At 39.7% G+C, this 25,679-nt stretch overlaps 2 protein-coding genes across 3 annotated transcripts in view; both read left to right on the forward strand.

Annotated features, from left to right (window-relative positions):
• The first annotated feature begins 1,944 nt into the window (after positions 1-1,944).
• On the forward strand, positions 1,945-5,447 carry LOC113020024 (uncharacterized). 2 transcript variants are annotated; one of them, XM_026163693.2, is made up of 8 exons: positions 1,945-2,090; positions 2,599-2,856; positions 3,689-3,944; positions 4,060-4,147; positions 4,218-4,272; positions 4,391-4,521; positions 4,604-4,657; positions 4,798-5,447. In XM_026163693.2, exons 3-8 carry the CDS (start codon positions 3,773-3,775, stop codon positions 4,928-4,930), a joined length of 633 nt encoding a protein of 210 aa, XP_026019478.1. In that variant the 5' UTR covers positions 1,945-2,090; positions 2,599-2,856; positions 3,689-3,772; the 3' UTR covers positions 4,931-5,447. The 2 variants fall into 2 exon arrangements, with proteins under 2 accessions (XP_026019478.1, XP_080157006.1); XM_080300880.1 differs by lacking the exons at positions 1,945-2,090; positions 2,599-2,856 and having other exon boundaries at positions 3,644-3,944.
• A 3,098-nt stretch (positions 5,448-8,545) lies between these two features.
• LOC113020713 (B-cell receptor CD22-like) overlaps positions 8,546-25,679 on the forward strand; it is a 29,775-nt gene continuing 12,641 nt past the window's right edge. Inside the window, exon 1 of the mRNA XM_080300881.1 lies at positions 8,546-8,982. Coding sequence (XP_080157007.1) covers positions 8,931-8,982 — 52 coding nt within the window. The 5' untranslated portion in view covers positions 8,546-8,930. The remainder of the gene's footprint in view (positions 8,983-25,679) is intronic.

Consider the following 25,679-nt stretch of genomic DNA (forward strand, 5'->3'; position numbering starts at 1 on the left):
GTTTGAAACATCATTCTTTGAGTGGATGAAACCAAGATCATCTTAAGGAAAGGACGGGCTTATCATTCAAAACATATCACATCATCTGTCAAACATGGTGGATGTGACTTGATGACACAGTTTGAACTGATCGATCAGTATTCTGCTAATTATCATTACAATTTATATATATATATAAATTGTAATGATAATATATCTATATATATATCTATATATCTATATATATATATATATATATATATATATATATATTATATATATATATATATATATTATATATATATATATATATATATAATATAATATATATATATATATATATATAATATATAATATATATATATAATATATTATATATATATATATATATAATATATAATATATATATATAATATATAATATATATATTATATTATATAAGCTGTGCATTATGTGGGTAGAATTCATATACTTTATATGACCTTTAAATATATAACTATCCATGTATTTGACAATAAGGAAGATGATTATCATGAGAATGATAGGGGCGATCGTGGCTCAAGAGCTGGAAGTCATGTAATCGGAAGATTGCCGGTTCGAGCCCCGGCTTGGACAGTCTTGGTTGTTGTGTCCTTGGGCAAGACACTTCACCCGTTGCCTACTGGTGGTGGTCAGAGGGCCCGGTGGCGCCAGTATCCGGCTGTGGCTACAATGTAGCTTGCCATCACCAGTGTGTGAATGTGTTGGTGAATGGGTGGATGACTGGTTGTGTAAAGTTCTTAGGGACTAGAAAAGTGCTATACAAATACAGGCCATTTACCATTTACCATGAGAATAGGATGCCAATTATAACATTTACAGGGTGTTCCCTGCCTCTTGCCTTATAGTAGCTGGGATAGGCGCCAGTTCCCCCGTGACCCTGAACTGGATAAGAAGAGAATAGATGGATGGATAATGATTAAATAATGGTTATTATTGTTGTTAATAAATCATTTGAACATATTTTTCATTCCATTTTCTCTCTGTTTTTCTCAAGCTGGTTACTAACAAAAGTGACATACGTATTAGTTCTTGTCAAGCGTTATGTGTTACATATACTCACCTTCCCCATTATCCCCCTGTGCTAATGTCTGAAACAACGTGTTTTTATTACTGCAATATTAAAGATAAGACGTTAAAAATGTGTGTAATGATCATTTGAAAGAAGATAAATGCAAAAGTGGCTTTATGCTAGGCTACAGATGGTAAAGATCCACAACGCAGCTGCAAAATAACCCAAAACTATCTGAAGACAAATAGATTGCTCTTAAGTGGCTGAGTCAATAACCTGATCACAAGCATGTTATTCATTTACTGAAGACAGAACAGAAGGCAGAAAGACTCACAAAGGAGCAACAAGTGAATGCAACTGCAGCAAAGGCCTGGCAGAGCATCTGAAGAGAGGAAACACAGTAGACAGCCTGAGTAATTCTAGTAAAGCTCTTATGAAGTTCCTATGATCCTGAAATGCAGAAAAAGCTGGTTATCTAATCATGTCAGCCTCTCAGTTCACAGCTAATGCAACTGTAAGATTTTAGTCTTACACCACCCCTTCACCTCCACACTTTATTTTTCATAATCACTCAATCCAAAAAGGCAAATAAATGAAACACATAAACCAAAACAGTGTCTTATGGACAACGACACAATGTGCACATTGTTAAACAAAAAATGATTAAAAAACGCAGCTCCCGATTGCTACCTCTGCTCTAACTCTGCTTTCACCACAACAAAGCAGCATCAGACTGTCACGCACATGCACAGGGGATGGGGTTTCTCGGTACTGCTCTCAGTTAAACGGCAAGAGATATCGTGTTTCTTGAAACTGCGGCTTAGATGACCTGATTTTAAGTCTTTTTTTTTTCTTTACAGGAAGCAGTGTGTACAGTATCTAGAGTACAAAATCAGTAAAGAAGAAAAAAAAGAGGAGATGTTCATTTTGAGAACAAAAGATCAAATGCAAACTTGCAAATGTCTCTTCTTGTGAGCATTTTAACATCAGAAAGGAGTTTCAAGTATGTATGAAGAACACAGACACCTGACATGGATGTTAATGTTGCTGTTTCTGACAGGTAAATGCAGCACTTGTATCTTCTTTAATGTTTTACAAGAATGCTAAACGATTACAGCTATCGAGTGAATCTGTCTTTTTTAGGTGTTCTCTGCAATATGTGGAAAGTGAAGCATCAGCAGCGTCTTATTTGTGCAGTCAAAGGCTCCTCAGTCATTTTTCTTTGTTCATTTCAAAATCCTGACAACCAAACAGTGAGGGTCCTGTGGGGTCACCTACAGCCTGCTACTTTAAAGGCTCGCTTAATTTCTAGCAGTTTACGAACTCTTTTCACAAGATTCCAGTACATCGGAAACACATATCACAATTGTTCTTTGAAAATACACCAGGTGGAGTGTAGTGATGTAGGGAGATACTTTGTCAGATTTAACACCATGTCTAATAGACCTCGTGAAGAAAATGCCCCAGTACTGAAGGTTGTTGGTAAGTTTTTGTTGCTGCTGTTGTTGTTCTTTAAATAAATAAAAGCTTTTAACAGTTAAGATTAAAGTGTCGCTTTGCTTTTTCAGATTTGACTATTTTTATGTCAAAACCTTCTGTAAAGGAAGCAATAAGGGAAGGCGACTCTGTAAATCTCACCTGCATGAACAGTTGTGATGGTGGTAAGATTTCATCTGCGTACACCTGGTTTAAGAATGGAGAGCCATTACACGAAGGAGCAGCTCTTTATTTAAGAAACGTGTCCCCTACAACCTCTGGAAACTACACTTGTTCTCTAAAAACACACTTAGGATCAACTTCAAGAGTCCTGGGTATAGATGTTGAATGTGAGTACAAGACACAAGATCAGTACTTTAAGGTAAAAAGAAATAATTAATGATGCTGAAATAGTAATGAGTAATGATCTCCTACATTCTGCCTTTTAGCATCTTAAATCTCTGAACTGTTTATAGCATTGATAACCTGATAATGGGAAATGTCTAAGAATTATTAGTGAGAAGTAGATCAGTGAATTACACTATTTATACTGTTATATAGTCATTGAGGTATTACGTCACAGAAATGCACGGGGGCTTTTAATGACTGTCTAATTGGTATGATATTTCTGCTCAAGCTTCTGGGACTTATTTTAAAAATAACACATACGCAAACTAGCTTTAATGTGCACACTAAAATACATTAATTCTGATGCAAATATTCTCATGCAATATTTATTTAGTCTTAATTAAAACTTCAGTCTTTTCTTATTATAAGCTAAACTGCTATTGTTACCTACACATAACAGATCTAAGCTGGATGTGAACCCCGGTCTCTAGCGTGAGAGCCGTGGGCTTTATATGCTGCCATCAGTTCTAGTCACCTACTGCTGACTCATAGGGAGTTGAGTAATGTGCAATTACGTCCAAGGATAATTTCTGGATAATTACACAGTTTTTGTGACTTTGTCACTGCACACCAGCACAGTGGGTTTTAAATTAAACAGGCAAGATGTGATCAAAGTCCAGATATTCAGCTTTAAATTAAGGATCTGGAGGTTAGTGTACTCCTAGTGCTTGAAAAATTGGGAAGGTTGCTTCTTATGTGGTCCTTTGCATATTTCTAAATTTTCACAATGTTAACTGACAACGATAACGCCCAAATAATAAAATTAATTTTCAGATGGCCCTAGGAACACCACAGTGCTTGTCCAACCACCTTTGGGGGCAGACCCTGGCAGCGACTTTACCCTGATTTGCAGCAGTCATGCAAACCCCCCCCGTGGAGAATTATACGTGGTTCAGAATAGCTGCAGGTGATTCTGTAAATGTTGGACATCAGCCAGTGTTCCACCCTAGGGACAGTGACCAGTATTTATGCAGTGTCACCAACAAACACGGAAGTCAAAACTCTTCTGTTGTCACTTTAAACATTAAAAGTAAGTAGGTTTGAGTGGCTGGTGCTATTGGATGCTTTCTGACTCGTATCAATAACCATTAAAAGTTTGCTTGGCTCTGGCATTACTGAATTAAAACAATGAATTTGTTTCACAGAAAACTGGCCAATGTTTTGGGGATACGTACTTGTCATTGTAACAGTTGCTGTAGTTCTGATTGTGACCACTTTTATTGCTGTTAGAAGGTGAGTGTTACCTAATTTTGAAATGTCACTAATTTTGTAACACATCGCCTAAATTCTGTTTATCTTTCAGACTTAACAAAAAGCAAATGAGGTCACCGGTGGAAAGTGGTGAGAAAGAATCGCAGGTGCTACTATTACTGCTGGACAATCATTAATTAATAACAGAAGTTCAAATTTAGAGTTCAGTAGAAAAAAATGAAGATTGTTGTTAATTGTGCGTTGCTTCTTTGTGACTTTATCTAGAACACAGGTCGTGTCAGCAGGCTCTCAATGTGTGATGATAACCAACCACAACATCAGGATCAGAGTGAAGGAGAAACCACTGAAATCGTCTACGCGGCTGTTTACTTCCACAACAAAAGAAAGCCAAACGCGTGAGATATTTCAACAATATAAGATAAAAATATATTATTTATTGTACTGGAGGAACATGCTGATAGAATGTATTACGTGCAGGGAGCAGCAGAAGAACACCCAAAGTGAAGATGTCATTTACAGCACAGTTTGCAGGTAAGACTCAGACAGTATACCACTACTACTACTAATAATAATGATAGTAATAATAACGATAATATGGGAAATTGTGTATCTGTCAGGAGCTATGGACACTTCATTCTGTTACATGCTGTCATTTCTGTATCATTACTTAGACCAGTTTGTGCAGCTTTGAACCACCCACAGAACCGACAGGAGGCAGCTGGCCCAATATATGCCTCGCCTAAAAGAAAGCAGCCTCCATATACTGAAGAGGGAGCCTGTTTGTTAAAGGGGTCAAAGTTCTAGTGACTTCACACTGGGTGAACTTGTGAGGAGAGGAACAGTGACCTGCCCACTCTCCCATACTGCCCATTCATGTCCCAAGATTTGATGTTGGGGTTCGAGATCTTCTGCTTGATTCCAGCTCCAGGTTGAATTCTTTGTCATTCTATATTATTTATTATTTTAGTATGTTGTGAGTACTGTATTTTATTTATGCATTCCCCCCATTTTTCACTATTGTTAATGCTCGGCATTCTCTTGTGTTAGCATTAACTTCGGTGTTTGTCTTGTTTGTTCTCTTTTCTGTTTTACTGGTTTTACTGCTTCCTATCTGTCCTCACCTGATTTCCTGTTGTGTAATCCCTAATCAGCCCTTGGTGTGTATGTATATTCCTTTGCTGTGTTGTGTCGGTCTTGTTCAGTTACGTTCCTGATGGTACGCTGTACTGTTCTAGTCTCCTTTGTGCCTTTTGGATTTTGCTATTTGGAGTTTGTATTGGATTTATTTCCTCCATTAAAGCTCACTTTCTGTTGAACATTATGTCTCCTGCGATTGGGTCTTCAATTACTCAAACAACACAATTTTAGATCTGAGGTAGCAGGTCACAGGGGAAATTTAGAAAGTAAGAGAAGGAGATGATCCAGTGGATAATAGTAATCAGAGGCAGTACTATACTGTCAATATTCCATTAGTATGTGATGTATATGAATGAATGAATGAATGAATGAATGAATGAATATTCTTTATTGTCATTGTCACAGGTACAATGAAATTGAAAGATGTCTCTGGTCAGTGCAACATCACAAAAGATAAATACTTAAAAACTATAATTAAATACTTAAAAACTATAATGATAGGATATAAAAGATAGAAATACATATAAAATACAGTATTCTCATACCGTAGATACACCCAAGCAATCCAGGCCTAAGGACCCATACAGACACTCAACATACGACCTAGTTGATATATCACTCAAACAATCAATCACTCAATCAATTTGTTAGCGCATCCAATAAAACATGTCTGAAAGCATTCCAACATCAAGGGCACAAATGACAACAGGGGCAATGAAAGTCATCTACTTTTAGTAGCATTGAGACATGATATTGCAATTGGGTAGAAACTGTGTTTGAGTCTGTTAGTCCTTGTGTATGTTGTTTTATACCGTTTACCTGAAGGCAGCAGTTCGAACATGGAGTGTCCAGGGTGTGAGGTGTCCTTTATGATGTTATGGGCTCTTTTGAGGCAGCGGGAACTGTGTAGGTCTTTCAGTTTGAGGAGAGGGCAGCCGATTGTCCTTTGGGCAGCGTTGATTACTCCCTGGAGTGCTTTCCTCTGAGCCACTGTGCAGCTAGCGTACCATATGCCTATGCAGTACGTTAGTATGCTTTCGATGGAGGCTCTGTAGAAAGACACCAGCAGTCTCTGTGTGATGTTGTTCTTCCTAAGCACTCTCAGAAAGTACAGTCTCTGTTGTGTCTTTTTCAGTAGCTCAGAGGTATTCACACTCCAGGATAGGTTTCCCTCTATGCTGACTCCCAAGAAGCGGAAGTCTGCCACCCTCTCCACACAGTCGTCGCTGATGATTAGTGGTTGGATTTCTGTCTTGTGTCTTCTGTAGTCAATTATGAGTTCTTTGGTCTTTTTCGTGTTTAGGAGAAGGTTGTTATCCTTGCACCATGAAGACAGCCGCTCCACCTCATCTCTGTAGGCAGACTCATCTCCCCCAGATATGAGCCCCACCACAGTAGTGTCATCTGCGAACTTTACAATGGCGTTGCTCTGGTGGGCGGGGGTGCAGTCGTGTGTATAAAGCGAGTAGAGCAGTGGACTAAGCACGCAGCCCTGTGGCGACCCAGTGCTTAGATTTAGGGCTGGAGATGTGTAACATCCCACTCTCACTCTCTGTCTGCGGTCGGTGAGGAAGCTATTGATCCACTTACAGGTGCTGTGAGGAAGCCCTAGGTCTTTTAGCTTGGCGTCCAGTTTGTATGGAAGAATGGTGTTAAATGCCGAGCTATAATCCACAAAGAGCATACGCACATAGCTTCCTTGCCTCTCCAGATGTGTTAATGCTACATTGAGTGCTGTTGCTATGGCGTCCTCTGTCGATCGGTTTGCTCTGTAGGCAAACTGGTGTGGGTCAAGGCTGCTGGGTAGGGCTGCTGTGATGTGGTAACGCACAAGTTTCTCAAAGCACTTCATCACCACCGGGGTTAGTGCCACTGGTCTATAGTCATTTAGGCTAGAGATATGAGATTTCTTGGGCAAGGGTATTATGGTGGAGGTCTTGAGGCAGGGTGGGACGTTTGACTGTTCAAGGGATTGGTTAAAAATCCTGGTGAAAATATAGGCAAGCTGGTCTGCGCAGTCTCTCAGCACACGTCCTGGTACGCCATCTGGGCCGGCTGCCTTCCTCGGGTTAACAGCCCGCAGGGTGCGCCTCACTTCATGCTCCTCCAGAGTGATGATGGTACTGCTGCTGTGGGCTGTATGGTGTAGCTGTTCCTCTGAGGCATAGGGTGCAGTGACCTCAAAGCGTGTGAAGAAGATGTTCAGCTCCTCCGCCAATGCTGGGTCACCTTCAGCCATACCTGATTTGGACTTGTAGTTTGTCAGCTGCTGGACACCCTGCCACACCAGCCGGCTGTTCTTACTCTCCAGGTGGTTCTCGATCTTCTTCCTATAGTCCGCCTTGGCCTTCTTAATGCCTTTTTTCAGGTTGGCTCTAGCCCTGCTGTAGCTCTCCCTGCTTCCGGACCTGAAGGCGCTGTTCCTCTCTTTTAACAGCTGCTGGACTTCCCGGGTCATCCATGGCTTTTGGTTGGTGTAAACCCGGATCTGCTTGTCTACTGTGACAGTGTCTATACAGTGTTTGATGTAACAGAGGACACTGTTTGTGAACATTTCCAGGTCTTGATGTTGGAAGATATTCCAGTTGGTTCTGTCAAAGCAGTCCTGTAGCTGTTGAGAAGCGCCCTCTGGCCATGTTGTTATAGTTTTAGTGATGGTCGACGCAGTTTTCCTGATTGGGGCATATGCAGGAATTAGGAGCAGGGATAAATGGTCAGATTGTGCAAAGAAAAAGAAAACAGACAAATGAAGTAGGAAAGAAAAGTAAAGAGCAGTGTGTGAATGCTTTTTTAAAAGAACTACAAATTGTTCTTGTCTATGATTCGACTTAAAGAGACAACAGTGACAAATTCTCAGAAGTTCTTAAACTTCAAGAACTCCGCCACTCACCTCAATTATAGAAGTTCTCTGCAGTTCAGATCGATTTGTCACTGTGGACATGATCAGTCAGTGCGTTCATCTATCAGTGGACTGACCTTACCCAGGGTAGGAGGCAGGGTCAGAACCTAATGTGACCCATGTGGCCTATGGATTGTGGTAGGAAGTCAGAAAGACCTACACAGACACAGAGAGAACATAGAAACTCCACACAGAAAAGCCTCAGTGCGGATTTAAAACACGGATCTGTGCACCATGCCACTGCTTGCCTTCATGCATTATAAGATAATGTGAATAAAACACTGTAATGGCACATTACATGCATCAACATCAAACCTAGCAATAATGGCTGTGCACGTGAGTCGTTTCCCATTTTTCCCACAGAGGGGTTCATATTATAAATTTGCTGTGAAATCTGTTCATTGTTGTGTGATATGAGTGTTAGCTGTTAATCAGTGGTGGGCAGTAAAACGTCTGGTGACATGCATGAGATTCAAGAGAATGAATCGTTATGTTCCAGCAACATTTGGTTAGAAAAGAAGAGCAGAGAAAAAAAAAACAAACATACCACAGCGCCTCTGATGCTGCTACATGGTTTCATATGCTCTCTTCTAAACCTTAGATGTTGACTGCATCTGTGGTTTGCATGACCAGATGGCACCTACCATGTAGAAAGTAGCGCATAGCAGACAAAGAAGATAAAGGACAAAGTCACTTTTTCTCTGTCCGTTCGTGATAACTTTAAGTGATTTTAAACTTTATGCTTGTGTAACTTAAAAAAGCTCCAACATGTGCACTGAACACATCACCCTAAAATTGACACTAACACTGTTCTTTGGAGGTAAGTGCGACATTTATTTCTTATTTTAAGGGAATTTCGAAATGTTTAAGCAAAAGAAAATTAAGACTAGAAAAATTTGCATTTCCTGCGAAAATGCAGTGTGGATGCTTAAAGCTGAAGCTGTATGCAAAAAGTAGCTGAAAAAGCTGAAAAGTTGCAGAAATTGTAAAAACTTTGCAGAAGCAAAGGAACTTTGCTAAAATGGAATAACTTAGCAGAACTGCAATCACTTAGAGGAAACTGTAAAGCTGAAGCTGTCTGCTGAAAATAGTTGAAAATAGCTGAAGAAGCTGAAGAAATCAAAGTCAGCGTTTAAAAAGTTGTTGAAATTTTAATAACTTTGCAGAAGAACATCAAGTTAGCAAAAATGTAATAACTTAGCAGAAATGCAATAACTTAGAAGAAACATAACAATTCAGCAGAAATGTTGTAGTTTACCAGAAGCTACAACTTAGCAGAAATGTAATAATTTATTAAAAAATTAATAACTTGGCAGAAATATTACAACTTACCAGAACTGCTATAATTTTGCAGAAATGTAATTATTAGGAAAAAAATGTATACAGATAACAGCTGAAAACGATGACGTAACCTCAAAGTTACTTGTTTAACTGTGAAAAATGACCAGAAACATTAGAAAAGAAAGAAAACCAATTCAATTCAATTTATATAGCAACAAATCACAACAAAAGTCGCCTTAAGGCGCTTCATAGATACAGAGAAAAACCCAACAATCATATGACATATGACCCCCTATGAGCAAGCACTTTGGCGACAGTGGGAAGGAAAAACTCCCTTTTAACAGGAAGAAACCTCCAGCAGAACCAGGCTCAGGGAGGGGCGGCCATCTGCTGCGACCGGTTGGGGTGAGAGAAGGAAGACAGGAATACCAGCCAGCAGATAAACTGATGTGAAACAAAACCAAGGTAAAATTGCAGAATTTACACAGTTGGTGAAAGGTAAAAATGGCAACAAAAAAACCCCAAACAAACAAACAAAAAAAACAAACAAACAACATTTAGTTAATAAGTGCACAAGATGATTCGATGATAAATATGGTGAATAATAATCACTGCCCTGCGTTAGAGAGTGACTTATGATGATGTATTAATTGGCTTAACTTTACCTCTAACAGCTTTTCACATAGTGCTGTGACCAGGGTGAAATCCATCATAAAGTAACTGTAAACAGTAGAACCATTAGCATGAATGTTATGGTTCTACTCTGATCAAAACTCAAGTCAGCTGTGTGACCTGATATAAAATGATAAAGAGGAACACATATAAATGACCTTTATGAACTTTTCAAAATGACTTTATATGTCTGACCCATTATCTATATATATTAGAGCAGATGTGGAAAACCACTGTTAGACCTACTCTATACTAACACAAACACAGTCAAAAATTCATTGCTAGTGTGACATGTGGTCCTTTTTGCCTTTGACCAATGATATGCTGGTTACTTGGACCAGTTTAGTATTTGCTGTCACAGAGGAATGTTAACCATAAATCCAAAAGACAAAACTGAAAAAATATGTTAATTGCAAACATGTTTTTGCTTAGTAAGAGGATTGAAATTACATGGAAACTGTCACCTTAAAGCCTCATTGTAAATATCATCACAAACAGATGTTTTCCACACGGTTAACAAAGCTCCACCACATCCAATCACTGCATATAAATCTAAAAGAAAACAACAACAAATAAAATGTAATTAACACAAGTGAAGTCTAAGGAGCTTGGAAAGAAAAGCGTCTGGACTTCTTTGAGTTCCTTGAAGACGTTTCACCTCTCATCCGAGAAGCTTCTTCAGTTCTAAGGGTCAAATGGTGGAGAGTCCCAGATTTAAACCCAGTGGGAGTTTCCCCCCAAAGAGGGACAAAGAACCCCTGATGATCCTCTACCTAATCACATGAGCCAAGGTGTGAAAGTGGGTGTGGGTCCCAATCAGCCAGGGTTTCGGGTGAGCTCATTGTGAAACCTGGCCCCACCCTATCATGTGATTTCCCGAGGTCAGGAAATCACCCACGCCCACTCCCAGGATGTGAGTGGACGTTACGGTGTCTGGGGAGGGAACTCAAAACTGGATTATAGATGGCAGACAGTTGGTGTCGTAAACCACCGCCTCTGTTTAAAGATGGTCGCTCACAGTGGACGTAAATGGCTTCTTTCACTCCTCCATCTGTCCAAAATGTGAACATTGGCATCCTCAAAGACTGACCTTTGTCCTTTAGATGCAGATGGACTGCTGAGTCTTGTCCTGTGGAGGTGGCTCTTCTATGTTGTGCCATGTGCTTGTGAAGTGGCTGTTTGGTCTCTCCGATGTAGAAGTCTGGGCATTCCTCGCTGCACTGTACAGCGTACACCACATTGTTAAGTTTGTGTTTAGGAGTTTTGTCTTTCGGGTGAACCAGTTTCTGTCTGAGTGTGTTACTGGGTCTGAAGTACACTGGGATGTCGTATTTGGAGAAAACTCTCCTGAGTTTTTCTGATACACCGGCTACATAGGGGATGACAATGTTGTTGTGTCTGTCTTTCTTATCCTCCCTCGCTGGTGTCTGATGTTCTTTTCTGTGAAGCTGGAATGCAGGCACACTGGACGAGCTTATTCTAAAAAATACAGAAAAAGGAACATTTTAGTTGTGTTAAGGCCTAAAAACTACAAATAAGTTATACAATGAACAATATTGAAATACCTTATAGGTGCTGCAGGCCATATAACCAGAATCCAGAGCAATCTCACACTCACATGATGGTGAGGAAAGACATGAGCTCTGCAGTGAGGTTTGAATGTCTCAGTTGGAACACTGAAGAACTCAGAAGACAGCAATACCTGCACAGAGAGACAGAGTAGAAAAAGCATAGATTTGTAATCCATAATGTGAATTAAAACTCAAAAAGTGTCAACAAGTATAATCATTTGAGTGTGGAATTATTTATGCAATAAACAGGATTTAAATTAATTAATTGAATTAAAAAACACTGACATGTGTCCTAATTACTCCAAGTTTGTGTTCCAGAGGGTGATGGGAGTCAAAGAGGAGGTACTGGTCCGTGTGTGTGGGCTTCCGGTAAACTTCGATGTTGAGTTTGCCGTTCTCTTCAATGTGCACGGCGCAGTCCAGGAAAAGCAAACAGTCGTCCTTTGTGTCTTCCCTGGTGAACTTGATGTTTTTATCCACGGTGTTAATGTGCGCAGTGAAGGATTCCACTTCTTGCCTTTTGATTTTGACCCAGGTGTCATCTACATATCTGTACCAGTGGCTGGGTACTCTTCCGTTGAAAGAGCCAAGAGCCTTCCTTTCCACTTCCTCCATGTAAAGGTTGGCTACAACAGGTGACACAGGGGAACCCATGGCACAGCCATGTTTTTGTCTGTAGAAACCCTCGTTGTATTTGAAATATGTAGTGGTGAGGCAGAGGTCTAACAGTGTGCACATCTGATCGGGTGTGAAGTTGGTCCTGTCTTCCAAGGAGCTGTCTTCTTGCAGTCGTTTTCTGACAGTCTCCACTGCCTCTGTAGTGGGTATGCAAGTGAAGAGAGAGACTACATCAAAGGACATCATGAGAACCTTCACAGACATGACACAAGGGAAGACTTTTGATTTAATAACTAAGCTTAAAACAAGTGTTACCTTTGAATATTTGTGGGAAAAATCTGATGCTAACCCAAGAATACAAAGCCACACTGGAAATGATGACAGGCTTGCAGCCCTCTGTCTTCCTGGAGTGAGGTGCCCGATCAGTAGAAGTGAATTGACAGAAGTCAGTGTCTGTAAGAGTGGCCAAACACTGATACTCTGTCCACTTGCGTAGAGTCTAAGAAGCTGGAATGCAGGCACACTGGACGAGCTTGTTCTAAAAAATACAGAAAAAGGAACATTTTTTTTGTCTGTAGAAACCCTAAAAACTACAAATAAGTTATACAATGAACAATGTTGAAATACCTTATAGGTGCTGCAGGCCACATAACCAGAATCCAGAGCAATCTCACACTCACATGATGGTGAGGAAAGACATGAGCTCTGCAATGAGGTTTGAAGGCCTCAGTTGGGACACGGAAGAACTCAGAAGACAGCAATACCTGCACAGAGAGACAGAGTAGAAAAAGCATAGATTTGTAATCCATAATGTGAATTAAAACTCAAAAAGTGTCAACAAGTATAATCATTTGAGTGTGGAATTATTTATGCACTAAACAGGATTTTAATTAATTAATTGAATTAAAAACACTGCCATTTTTTATCAAAGATAAAGAATCATACCTCTCTCTGCTCTGAGGATCACTGAGCATCTCTGACAGGAAATAGTTTCCTCAGTATGAGTCATCATTGATGGTCTCAGAGGTGTGTAGTGTGGTAGCATGATGATGGTCTCCAGATCAGGCAGGAGGTCAGGTGATGGGTGTGTCATCTTCTCCATTGAAGACACACTGGTATGGCAATTCATAACACAGCAGTCTCCTTGTGGCATGTAGTTATCTGTGCAGTCCAGCACTGATGGATCAGGTTTGGCTCAGCAGTTCATGAAGATGGTGTCTGAAAAAATATATCTAACAAAACACGTGCTTATAACACCACCCACCCAGCTCAGCCCCCAAGTGTCTATGTAATGCTGGTATGGGGTGTCGGTTACTAAGTCTAATTAGTGCATCAGAAAGCGGGGGCTACACCTAAAGCCCACACTTTTTGATGTCTTTGTTTATTAGCAGCTTTTTCCAGCTGCTCAGAGAATTCTGACTTGGCCTTTATCCACCCAAACCCAAACCCACCCGGATAAAGGCCAAGTCAAACTCACACACCATACCAGCATTACATAGACACTTGGGGGCTGATCTGGGTGGGTGGTGTTAAACTGTAATCGGGAACTTTCAGAAAACTATCCATTTACTTCTAAATCAGTTTTTATACATATTCTGTAAGCTGTACTAATGTTTTTCTCTACATAATGTATCATTATAGACATCTCTGGTAGCGTAAAGATAGTTTATAACTTTTGACATTTTTTACCTGTAAAACATGATAAGCAAAACCTCATTCATCACAAAAACTTTTGATTCTACAAAAGCTACTATAATCAAGAAAATATAATTGTCTGTATTTATTCATGTGAGCCATAATAAATACCTGCATTTATGTGGGATTTATTTATTTACTATTTCATATTTTCAAGCCCTTGGAGGGGAAGATCTCGTTTGTTGAGCTACATACGTCACAGTAAAAAGATTTAGTCATTTAAAACATGAGAATAAAAGAAATGATGTTGGTTTAATAAATGTTGCAGCACATTTCAGATCAGAGGTGCATGATAGCAGATGTTCTGTGCTCTGCATGAAGTTCAGCAATGATTTGGTGAAATGATTAATAACATTGCAATAAGAAAGGGTCTCCTGACAGACAGAGTAGGGAAGACCCTTTTTTCAATGAAAAATCTTTTTCATGCTCTACAATCAGTAAACTCTGTAACAAACATGATCTGTAATTGTTTCAAAACTCACCAGACGACTTCATGATTGGCTCGAGGACAGGACACAAAAGACAGGGTTGTGGTAACTGTAATATGATCTCAGAACACCTGAATACAGACATTTCTGTGGCTGAGAAATAAAAATGAGGTCAAGCAGGGTGTTCTTGTCTGTAGTGGCAGAAGTGATCAGCTGTGAATACCCTCTCGACTGAAACTGCTCCAGAATCTGTTTTCTTCCACTCTGCAACTGGTTCTCATTAAAATCTCCACACACAATTATTGGGTGACAGTCCATGATTTCAAGTGAATCTAAAAGACTTACCAGGTTTTGCATGAATGGTGTCAAACTGTAGTCAGGGGGTCTGTACACAACAGCAATGAGTGCAGGGAATGGAGCCTGAACCTTCAACACTAAAAACTCAAGATCAGTGACATTATGCAGATACTGTTTTACCTGAACCTGAAAATGATTCCTCAAATACACAACAACTCCCCCACCACTTCTGCTGGCCATGTGAGGAAAGTTTGTGTAGGACACATGTCTGTTGCGTTTGAACATGGTGTAGCCATCCAAATGAAGACTGTCTGCAACAAAGGAGCCTTGAAGGTGAGACTCAGTGAGACACAAAACATCTGCTAAACACATTTCATGATGACTCTTGATGTCACTGATGTGAGATGGCAAACCCTCTGTATTGTGATGGATCAGTGTAAGAGTGTCAAGTCTGCTGGCTGTTTCTCTGACCTGAAGAAGAGGCATCATTTCCTCAACACTGGCTTGTCTCATGGTTTGGAGCGCTGCAGTTACCTCGGGATTGGAGTAAATCTTTTTCTCATCCAAGTCCTGCAAATAGAGTCCACTGAGAGATGTCACCCTGCTGAGAGCAACGTAAGCCATACCTGGTTCAAAAATGTTCTTCATTGAAACTACAGCTGTCTGTGTTGTAAGACCCTGAGTTTTGTGAATTGTGCAAGCGAATGCTAGCTTTACAGGAAACTGTCTGCGTACCGCTCCTTTAAACTTCAGACTCTCCTCTGCTCTCTCAATGTAAACAAGATCATCAGATGCTGAATTAGCACTGCGGTTGTGTCTCATAGGCTGCCGGTTGTCCATCCTGAGCCCCAGTTTAATTATGTGTCCATCATTTTCAGATCTCACCACCTTTATCAGTATACCAAAAGCACCGTTGACTAAACCGTTTAGTGTGTCCAAGTTTCTGGTCAGCATGACTCGAGCTCCTTCAGCAACATTCAGAGTGTCAGGTAAATCATTTCTCCCACCTGTAAATGGTTTGTCTCTTCGTTCCATTCTGCCTGTACATTTATCCTTCTGGAAATCGTCTGCATTGATGATTATAATGTTTGAATGAAGCTTCTTCAGGGTATCTGTGTTGTGGGATTCCACATTCTTGTTGGTGGCATAAATGTGTAAGACCTCAGTTGGACATTCTTCTGGTGCAGTCACAGCCTGTGACAACAAATCTCTGTCGCACTGAGAAAGCTCATCTGTCTTTTCTTTGACTCTAATCCTGTTCAGCATCTCTGCAAAGGCCACATCATCTTTCTGACGCATGATCTCGGTTAGAGTGATCATCTGAAAATGCTCCTGCCATAGGTCAATCTGTTCTGGATCGTAAACACAGAGAGGTTTAGACTGTCGCACTGGTGGCAGCTGGTAAAAATCTCCAACAGCTAAAACTGACATTCCACCAAAAGGTCTCTGAGTGCCTTTGATTTGTTTCAGTCTTGCATCCACATAAGCAAAAAGGGGTTTTGAAACCATTGAAATCTCATCAATAACAATAATTTCAGCATTCATCAGCTCAGATCTGACTTCATCCAGTTGGTTACCAAGTCCTTGAATGGGAGGTTTCAGACTCCTGGGTAGTTTCAGTAGAGAATGTAATGTAGAGCCATTGATAGAAAAAGCTGCTGTACCGGTAAATGAAGTCAGTAAAACAGTTGGATTTGATATGTCAGCTTCTTCTGCATTAGCAGGCAGTCTGCTCAGGATCTTTGATGCTTCAGAATGAATACACTTAATCAGATGTGACTTTCCAGTTCCTGCACCACCGTTGATATAGAAGAAAAATGGATCTGGGTTCAAACCACAAACTCGCTGAATACACCAGTCTCTTATGGCATAGAACACGCAGGCCTGCTTCTGGTTCAGATTCTGATACATTACACGTACCACGGCTGGATCTACTGCAGGTTGTTCTCTGACGGCTCTGATCTTTGTTACAGCATCAGACTGACGACTGTAGTCGGGAACATTCTCCTGTTCGTTCTCATCATCAGAATGTCTCTCAGGAAGATTCTCATCACATTGCAGCCTCACAACTTCAGATTCAGGAGCAAGATTACACCATTCATCAATCACAACATCCCTATTTTGTTCAAACTCTTCCAGTGCACTCTCAATATCCTCAGAGTTCTTCTCATACTTGTCTTTATTTCTTTTCACAACCCTTTTCACAGACTCACTGTGGTCTGAACATGGAAGTCGTACAAAACCTGAGTTGTAGAAGGACTGATAGGTTTGGAACCCTTGTGGTTTCAGTTCCTGCTCTGATCTGTGTGGAAGGTAAAGTCTCAACAGTCGACCATAATATTGCTCAGGATCTTTTTCCTGTGAACAGTGGTAATATCTGATTACAGCTGGTTTATCATTCTTTCGCCTTTGTACAAATCCAAGCTGGTTTAGAAGAGGAAGCACATCTTTTCCTTCATTTGGACCACTCACCAACCTGCACAAGGCAGCAAAATCAGCCAGTGACATTTCCTCATATTCTGGGGTCTCAGGTCTGCATTTGTATTTATCACTCAAACTTGTCATCCAAATATTACAACTGTCATGTGTTGTGCTTTCCAGGAAGCTCATGGGCCGACTCATTTTTACTGGGTTATCATCTGTTGGTACAAATACAACACTGCGGGAACATTTTTTCATTTTTAGGCCACAGACTCGAGTCACACACTCCTGTGCGCTGATTTCTCTCTTTTTTGAGTAAGCCTGCATCACAGCTCTCATTTCATCACATTCATTGACGGTGTTCTTATCAGAGTTGTCAATAACTGTCTTCAGGTATTCAGAGAGGCCAGATTCTTTCTTTGTTATATATTTACAGAGGTATTCTATACATGAATAGGCATTCAAAATGAATGAGACATCTAAATTAGAGTTCCAGGCTTCAAGCAGGTCTGGGTTGTAATTGTTGATCCAACACTCATTTGGGTCACGTTTCAGAATCAGAGCTGTTTTCTTGTTTATGTCTTGGAGGCATTGTTCATACTCATTCATTGTCAAGTTGCATCGTGACAGAATCTGCTCTATGGTGAGGGAAGCAGCTTCAGGTTCCTTCAGCAGGTTCAACAAAGGTCTGAGTTTGGCTTTTGCAGCTTCAGTGTCTGAATCCTCATCCTGTCTCACAATCATTGTTCTTGTGGCTGGTGGTTTGGGAAACCCAAATCTACAACCAGAGTTCACACTCTTAAAGCATGTCTTTGTGTGGTTTTTGCTGTGCTTTTGTAGCTCAGTGACTTTTTTGTGCAGTTCAGGTTGTTTTTCTGGATCAGGGAGTTGAGCTGAGATGTATCTGTCCACAAAGTCACAGACAGTTTGGTCATCATCCACATCTGCTTCTACCTTTTCTCGAATCCACAGCAACATGTGTATATGTGGACTACCTCTGTGCTGGAACTCAACTCTGTAAAAGTAATCAATGATCTCACCAAGGGGCTGTGCAGGAGAAAAAAGCAAATCTCTGAACAAAGCCTCAACACGTTTATCAAACATTCGCATGGTGGTTACTGGATTTGATCTTAGAATTTCACACTTTTCTGACCAGTCCAGGGCTTCAAAATCAACCTCTTCACCTTGCTGTCTCTTTATTGCTTGAATCACTTCAGGCCATCTCATCTCAGCAGCAGAGAAAGTGACAAAGAACTGAGGTGTTCCTATTTGGCGAACCATGCTGAATAGATCTCTGGTAGTTTTCTGCCAGTAAGCTGGAGTTCCTCTGAGTGGCTGCATAAATCTGATTGCATCTTTATTTCTTACCAGCTTCTCTACTTCTGTCTTACTTTGTAACATTCCTGATGTGATTTTGCGTCCATCTTTGGTCATAGTTTTACCTTTCCTTAGCTGTATTGTCATGCTGGAATTAGCCAAATGTATTTCAGTGACAAACTGTGAGAAAAACAGGTAATTTGTGTCTTTAGCAAATCTTGCATCAATGTTGAAAAGCCTTGACTTGAAGTAAGCACTTGGTGTGAGCTTGAGACGTCTCTTTTCATCCAGTGTATTCTGACCAGTAGGAAACTGCACAGGAAATGCCATGGCTTCCAAATGAGGAGTTCTGAAGAAGCTAACAGGATTGTTTCTTTCTGCAGGAGCCACACAATATGTGTTATCAGTGAAACAGAGAATCTCTTCTGAAATGTCTACAGGCTGCAGACAACTTTCTAGAGCAAAACCTCCATTGTTCAAATCACTTTCTGGTTCATCTGGATTTTGTTCCTCTGGTTGTTCATCACAGGATGCCATATTAATATCTTGGTCACTTTGAGACTCACTTTCGCACAAAAGGGCATCTTTTTCATAGTTGTCAATTTCCATTAAATCTGCTTCATTATAATCATCACTTGCCATGCTGGCTTCATCACTGCTGTCATCATCAGGTAACGTTGGATCACAAAGCAATGCATCATCTCTGATAACAATATCTGTGTACTGTGGATGAATTTGTTTCAGTTTACGCAGAGCTTGAATGAGTTTAGACCAGGTGACAGTCTGGAACAGCTGATGGCCTTTGTAGCACAGTCGTCTTTTCAATTTCACCCTCATGATCTGTGATTGGCTTCTGATCCTCGGTAAACTGTCAACTGTTTGTTGGACCTCAGATGGTACACACACCACATTACCACGTATGAGTCTCTGTCTCCCCTTTGGAAGAGGAATAATCTTAGCAAATGGTATGCATTTGGCAATCAGATGTCTCTCCAGAATGTTGAGATCACACAGTTCAGCTGGAATATCCTGCAGTTCTAAACCATTAACAGCAGCAAGCCTGGGCATGCATCCACTTTTGAGGGAACTGTGACACGTGTGACAGATATACTCTTTTTTTCTCTCAACAGGAAAGCTGCAGTGATCATGACATGCTTCATCACACACATGAACATATTTACCAGTTAGACACTGATGAGCTAAAGTCTGGTGTTTTGAGTAGTTTTCTCTTTTGCAGATTTTCACCTGATTAGGAAAAGAAGCTTTTAGACAAACAGTACAAACATAAGATGGTGCTGACTTAATGTTTGATCTGAAACGAGATATGGCCTCATTCATTAAAGTGTTCTCTGGATGACACTGTAAACTCTCAGCTGGTCGATGCATCTGGCGATATTTTCGTTTTATGTTCATTGCACATCTGATATTATGCATCTGTCTGAAAGAAAAACCGTTCCAATATTTTACTCTCATTCGTTCTCTCATATTGTCCTTGTGTTGTTGCTGAAATTGTTTCTCTTCTCCATACCGCTTAGTCATGTAAGATCGTTTTTTCTTTTTAAATTCTTCGCTTTCTTTATATAGGTTATATACATATGACCTCATGTAAGCTTTATGTTTTTCTCTGAATCCAGCACAAGTTCTGTATGTTCTTCTTATACGCTCCTTCTGCTTATCTCTGAATATGGGAGACTCTCTATATGTTCTTGTTACACGTTCCTTCTGCTTATCTCTGAATATGGGAGACTCTCTATATGTTCTTATTACACGTTCCTTCTGCTTATCTCTGAATAGGGGATTGTCTTTATATGTCCTTATGACACGTTCTCTTTTTCTATCTCTAATTTCAGCACTTTCTCTATACATCTTTCTCAAATGTTCTTTCTTTTTCTCCTTATAGGTAGCATTTAATTTATACAGTTCATTTCTGTACAGAATCCTTTTATGTCTGTGATCAGGATCATCAGACTTCCTAGCTGAGTTTTTTTTCTTTGTCTTGAAGCTTTCATCAAACCTGTACATCTGCCTTTCTTTCGTCTTCTGATTTTCCTTTCTCTGTGGTACTTTTTCTTGGGCTAATAATCTTCTCCTCATTTTTTGCCTTTCCTGTTTATTACGTTTCAGCAGTTTATCTGAGAGTTCCTCTGTTATCTTAGTTGAACTGGAGGCACTGTTTGAATCATTCTGAGGAACAGAATCTGGTGTTACCTGAGTTTCTCTCACAGAAGATGCAGAGGTTTCCTTTTCAAAATAATCAGAAGGATGATGTTTATTTCTGGGAGCAGCTGTCTCATTTGAAGAATCAACTCTGGATGACATTACTTCACTGGTTAAATCTTTGGTCACAGGTTTCCGTGTCTGCTCAGTGTATATTTCAGAGTTTAATTTATGAACACGTTCATTTAAAGCTGGTGCACTTGTAGCTGTTTGTCTGTATTCGGTGGTTCGATTAGCATCTCTTTGGTCAGCAGCGTTTTCACTGTGAAACTCGATGGGCTGTAGTTCATAAGTACAGCTTGGTGCGATGCTAAACATTCGGTACAAACGTTTGATCCTGTCAATCATGTCATTAAGACGTGTGAATTTCAACATAACTGCAGTTCCACCACTTACACTTAGCGACAATGGCATACCAGTAGACTTACGTGGGTGAGGGTCAAAATATGCATATTCACCTGAATTCAGCCTGCTAACAGCGATGACTGTTCCTCCCATGACTAGCAAAGCGTAGCGAACGTCTGAAACCAAACACTGTAGTCCCTGTTCAAGGCTCGGAAAGTGATCTGTACCATCAAATGTGCCGTAATGAGCAAACTGAGACATGTCGACTTGATACTCGTGTCTGCGGCTGGTGACCACTGAGGGAAGTTCATCGCAGGCTAGAAACACACTGTTCACAAACCTCAGTCTGGCATCTGAATAGACGGCATGGCCTTTGTCCAACACACGGTTTAGATCTGCTCTGGTAATAAATTCATCCTCGTGTAAGAATGACAGGAAAACCAAACTGTTAGCCATACATTGCTGATTCCGGTACTTTCCATACCTAGGAGCTGCCTGGCTTCGGGAAGCACAGACGCTACTCACTCGTGGACTTTCACTGTTTGTAACCTGTACATGAGACTGTCCTGGAGCTTGTCCATCATGCTGTGTTTGTACAGTTAGCTGGGGTTCAGTCTGGATTAGCTGCATAACTTCAGGCTCTGGGACAGACACTGAGGGAACACTTCTCTTTACCACATCTGCATAAGATACTTTGGCTGTCTCTCCATCATGCTGTGTTTGTACAGTTAGCTGGGGGTCAATATGGATTAGCTGCATAATTTCAGGCTCTGGGACAGACACTGAGGGAACACTTCTCTTTACCACATCTGCATAAGATACTTTGGCTGTCTCTCCATCATGCTGTGTTTGTACAGTTAGCTGGGGGTCAATATGGATTAGCTGCATAATTTCAGGCTCTGGGACAGACACTGAGGGAACACTTCTCTTTACCACATCTGCATAAGACACTGTGGCTGTCTGAACACTGCTCTGCACTTCTGTGCTGGGAAAAGCTGAAACACACACCTTTACCTGCTCACTGCTCTGAGAAACATTCAGCTGTTCTTTCTCCTTCTGACGTCTAAGCTTCTGAGACTGCGACCTTTGACCTTTTCTTGGCATTTTGCTGAAGTACAATCTGGAGCTTATATGTGGTTATACACAAATATAAACAAAACTGAACCTTGAAACACAGAAAAACGTACAACTCCTCAAGTTACTGTTAAATCTGAGAAATGTACTATTATACTGTAAAATGTTTTTATGAATATATGAATAGATGTTAAAAAGCTGATTTGTACTCCAAATTCAAAATAAAGGAAATTCAAAGTTCTCTGGAAACAATTTGGTCCGTTTTATTGTAGCTCTTAGAAACTGTATAATTTTACTTATATTTTTTTAACCAGACTGGTAAATAATTACAACTTCTATAAAATGATATGCAGAATAAATCTCAACAATCAACAGGCTATAATAAAAGTCTTAGCTCTTAGGGGAGTTTATGTAAATCTTTCAGATATCTAAAATTGAAATCAAATATATGGAGCTGTGGTGGTGTGGTGATAAGATGACAGGCGATGAGGATTCTTCAGCTGGATTTTCTGCAGCAGTCAGGAAACAGGAAGTCTGGGTCCTCAGGCACTTCTCGATGACAATACTAACTGAATACTTACACTGAGTGACAAAATGGGTTTGTCCTTAAATAATAGTACTATAAACTTGCAGTCAAATGTTATAGCCAATGAAACAGACTAACAGACTGGATCTAATTTATTATTTATCTGAATGTATGTATTACAAAATAACCAGATTATCTTATTACAAGTAAACTTATAAAGAGGTGATATTTTATACAATTGATCAAAGTAAGCCAAACTAGAAGTGTTAATTCCAAAGTGTAATGCAAAATTAAAATGACAAATGTAGGGCTGTGTAAGTAGTTTCTACTATAAGTTCTACTGTACTGTAATTCTACTACTGTATATTCAACTTGTAATTTCCAGCAAAATGACTGAATGTGAGAGCTTAATGACAGGAAAGAAAGAGCAGTGAGAGCAGAGATCTCTCAGAATTCTGTAACAGATAGATCAAGTTCTGGTAACTTGGATTTCTGAAAATTGGATTCTGAAAGGATTCTCAAAACTTGGATTCTCAAATTAGATAGAGCAGTAGAGATAGAGGGATACAAGATGGAATGGCTTTCAAATTAGATAGAGCGGTAGAGATAGAGGGATACAAGATAGAATGGCTTTCAAATTAGATAGAGCAGTAGAGAGAGGGATACAAGATAGAATGGCTTTCAAATTAGATAGAGTTGGGAGAGTGATAGGATAGACAGAATTGCTTATAATGATAGAGAGAGAGAGGATCTTCTGCAGCAGGTCACCTGTAAGACACAAAAGGACTGGAATTAGTCGTATTTCCAATATGCTTGGATTTACCATATTCTTCAGACTATATGGCACACCTAAAATCCTGTCATTTTCTCAAAAACATACAATGTGCCTAGTGTATCGATTCTGGTTATGCTTACTGACCTCGAACAGGATTTCTGTGGTACACAGCGCTCAAAATTCTGTCAAATATTTTAGTAAGACTTCGGTAAGCTACAAAGCTGCGCTGCTTGATGTATTGTCAGAGCATTATGGCTACCATAGTCAGCACCTCGCAGAGTAATTTGTACGGTGCTTCAACATAACATTATGGTGTGTGTACAAGGACCTGGCACGTGCTAAGAGACATGCTTATGAAGCAGATTTCAAACTGATCAACCCATGAAGAGTTTGATGGATTTGTGGATGAGGAATGAACTGAAAAAGTGAGTGTATTGTTCTGTATTTTATGTGTTACAACTGAACAGTGTTGAGAGTTGTTTGTGAATGACTTGAATAAAGTTTGACTTATCTGACTGTTTGTTTGGGTTAATCTGCCTTAAAAACAGAATTGTTTATTGACGTTATGCCTTATAATTTCGAAAATACAGTACATGTAGGGCTTTAAATACTAAAGACTTCTACAGTAAATTATTGGAGTGAACAGAATGACAATGTTTAACAAATGATGGTGGAACTGTTATAAGGACATTTTTACGTTCTATTAAAACAATAAACTAAGTCTATAAACTCAAACCAAGACGTGCTGCTACAGTAACTTACTGTAAATATTATATGGTCCAAATAAACCCGCACACTGAGGTTACAGCAGAGTTTCAGGCCTCCTGCTTTAAATACTTTATATCCATTAAACTCAAAATTATTTATTGACTGGCCAAAAAGAACACAAACCTTCTCACATTTGCCTAAAAACATCTTGATGATCAGCAAGAGCTGTGAAATGATTTCAAAACACTATTTTGGACCTTAATTAAGACAATTGAAATTCAAACAGCAGTCGCTTTCTAAAATATCGGATTTGTGCCGTTCACACTGTCATACCATGATACCATCACTGATACCAACATGACAAAAAAATCTGATTTGATGCGCTTTCGCCTGCAGTGTGAACTGCACTCAGGCCAGTCACTCAGGAAAAATACTTCTAGCGTTTTGACTTCATGCTAATTCATAAGTGGAATGAGAGAGACAATAAAAATCGATAGCTGTGGTGCTCTTAAGTGTTTAAGGTACCACCTATACTCACACTTAAATCCACAAACATAAGGAGAAATCAAACAACTGCATAAAGATGTCTCTGACATTTAACTATGTTTGGACTTGATAAGCCATCACAAATTAAAATCAGACATTAATGGGCTATTAAACTTCATTGACATTTTCTGGGGCAGTCAGTGGTCCTGTGTGGGGGCTTTGCTGCTACAGATTCTAAATCCTGACTATTTGTCTTTGCCCATGAGTGAATGGCAAGATAACACAAATAGCCAAACTACTGTAAGTAAATTACTAAACATTACCATTACTGTCTACTTACCAGCAAAGGCAAAGCCAAAGAGCTGTTCACTCTGTGTAACAAAAGACAAAGAACAAAAATACAGGCTCAGACAACTCCAATCAGCATTAGACAACAACAACTCTCCTCTGTTTTCTTTTTCCGCACCCTAATAAAGATGATCATCTTCATAAAAGGTAATATGTAGTTTTATCCATTTGCAATAAGCCACACAAGTTTCTGAGTCATGTAATGCTCCAAAATTTAGGTTCAGTTACATAAGAGAGTAGAGATCGTAACCAATGATTTGCTTCACCTACTACTACACACTTTATCAAATGGTGATGTCACAATTTAAAAGTAGGCAACAATCACAAATGATAGCTTGTATGGAATGTAGGCTTTGTAGGCTTTGACATTTGAGGTGGCCTGCATTCAAATTCTATTAACACAATAAAAACAAACACTCTATAAACTTACACCAAGACGTGCTGCTACAGTAACTTACTGTAAATATTATATGGTCCAACAAAACCAACACACTGAGGTTACAGCAGACAGTTTCAGGCCACTCTGTATGTATTTTGGCAAAATGAGAAATTTGGAGACAGCTAGTTTCTACACAGCAGTTTCTACATATTTCAGTCACATTTGGGGCATGTTTGATACACAGCAATAAGCACTACACTAAATCTATGATAAACTTATCATAGCTGATATTAAGGCCTAATTAGCAAAATTTAGTATGATGATAATTTCTTTGTAGATCATTTCATGATAAAAAGAAC

The sequence above is a fragment of the Astatotilapia calliptera genome, chromosome 4 (assembly GCF_964374335.1).
Source record: "Astatotilapia calliptera chromosome 4, fAstCal68.1, whole genome shotgun sequence".
Taxonomy (NCBI): Eukaryota; Metazoa; Chordata; class Actinopteri; order Cichliformes; family Cichlidae; genus Astatotilapia; species Astatotilapia calliptera.

What these genes read in the sequence shown, in the direction of transcription:
- LOC113020024 (XM_026163693.2), top strand. Translation starts at nt 3,773, where the DNA reads ATGCAAACCCCCCCCGTGGAGAATTATACGTGGTTCAGAATAGCTGCA. An exon ending in AACAAAAGAAAGCCAAACGC is followed by an intron (nt 4,522 to 4,603) that starts GTGAGATATTTC and finishes TATTACGTGCAG; the next exon opens with GGAGCAGCAGAAGAACACCC. An exon ending in ATTTACAGCACAGTTTGCAG is followed by an intron (nt 4,658 to 4,797) that starts GTAAGACTCAGA and finishes ATCATTACTTAG; the next exon opens with ACCAGTTTGTGCAGCTTTGA.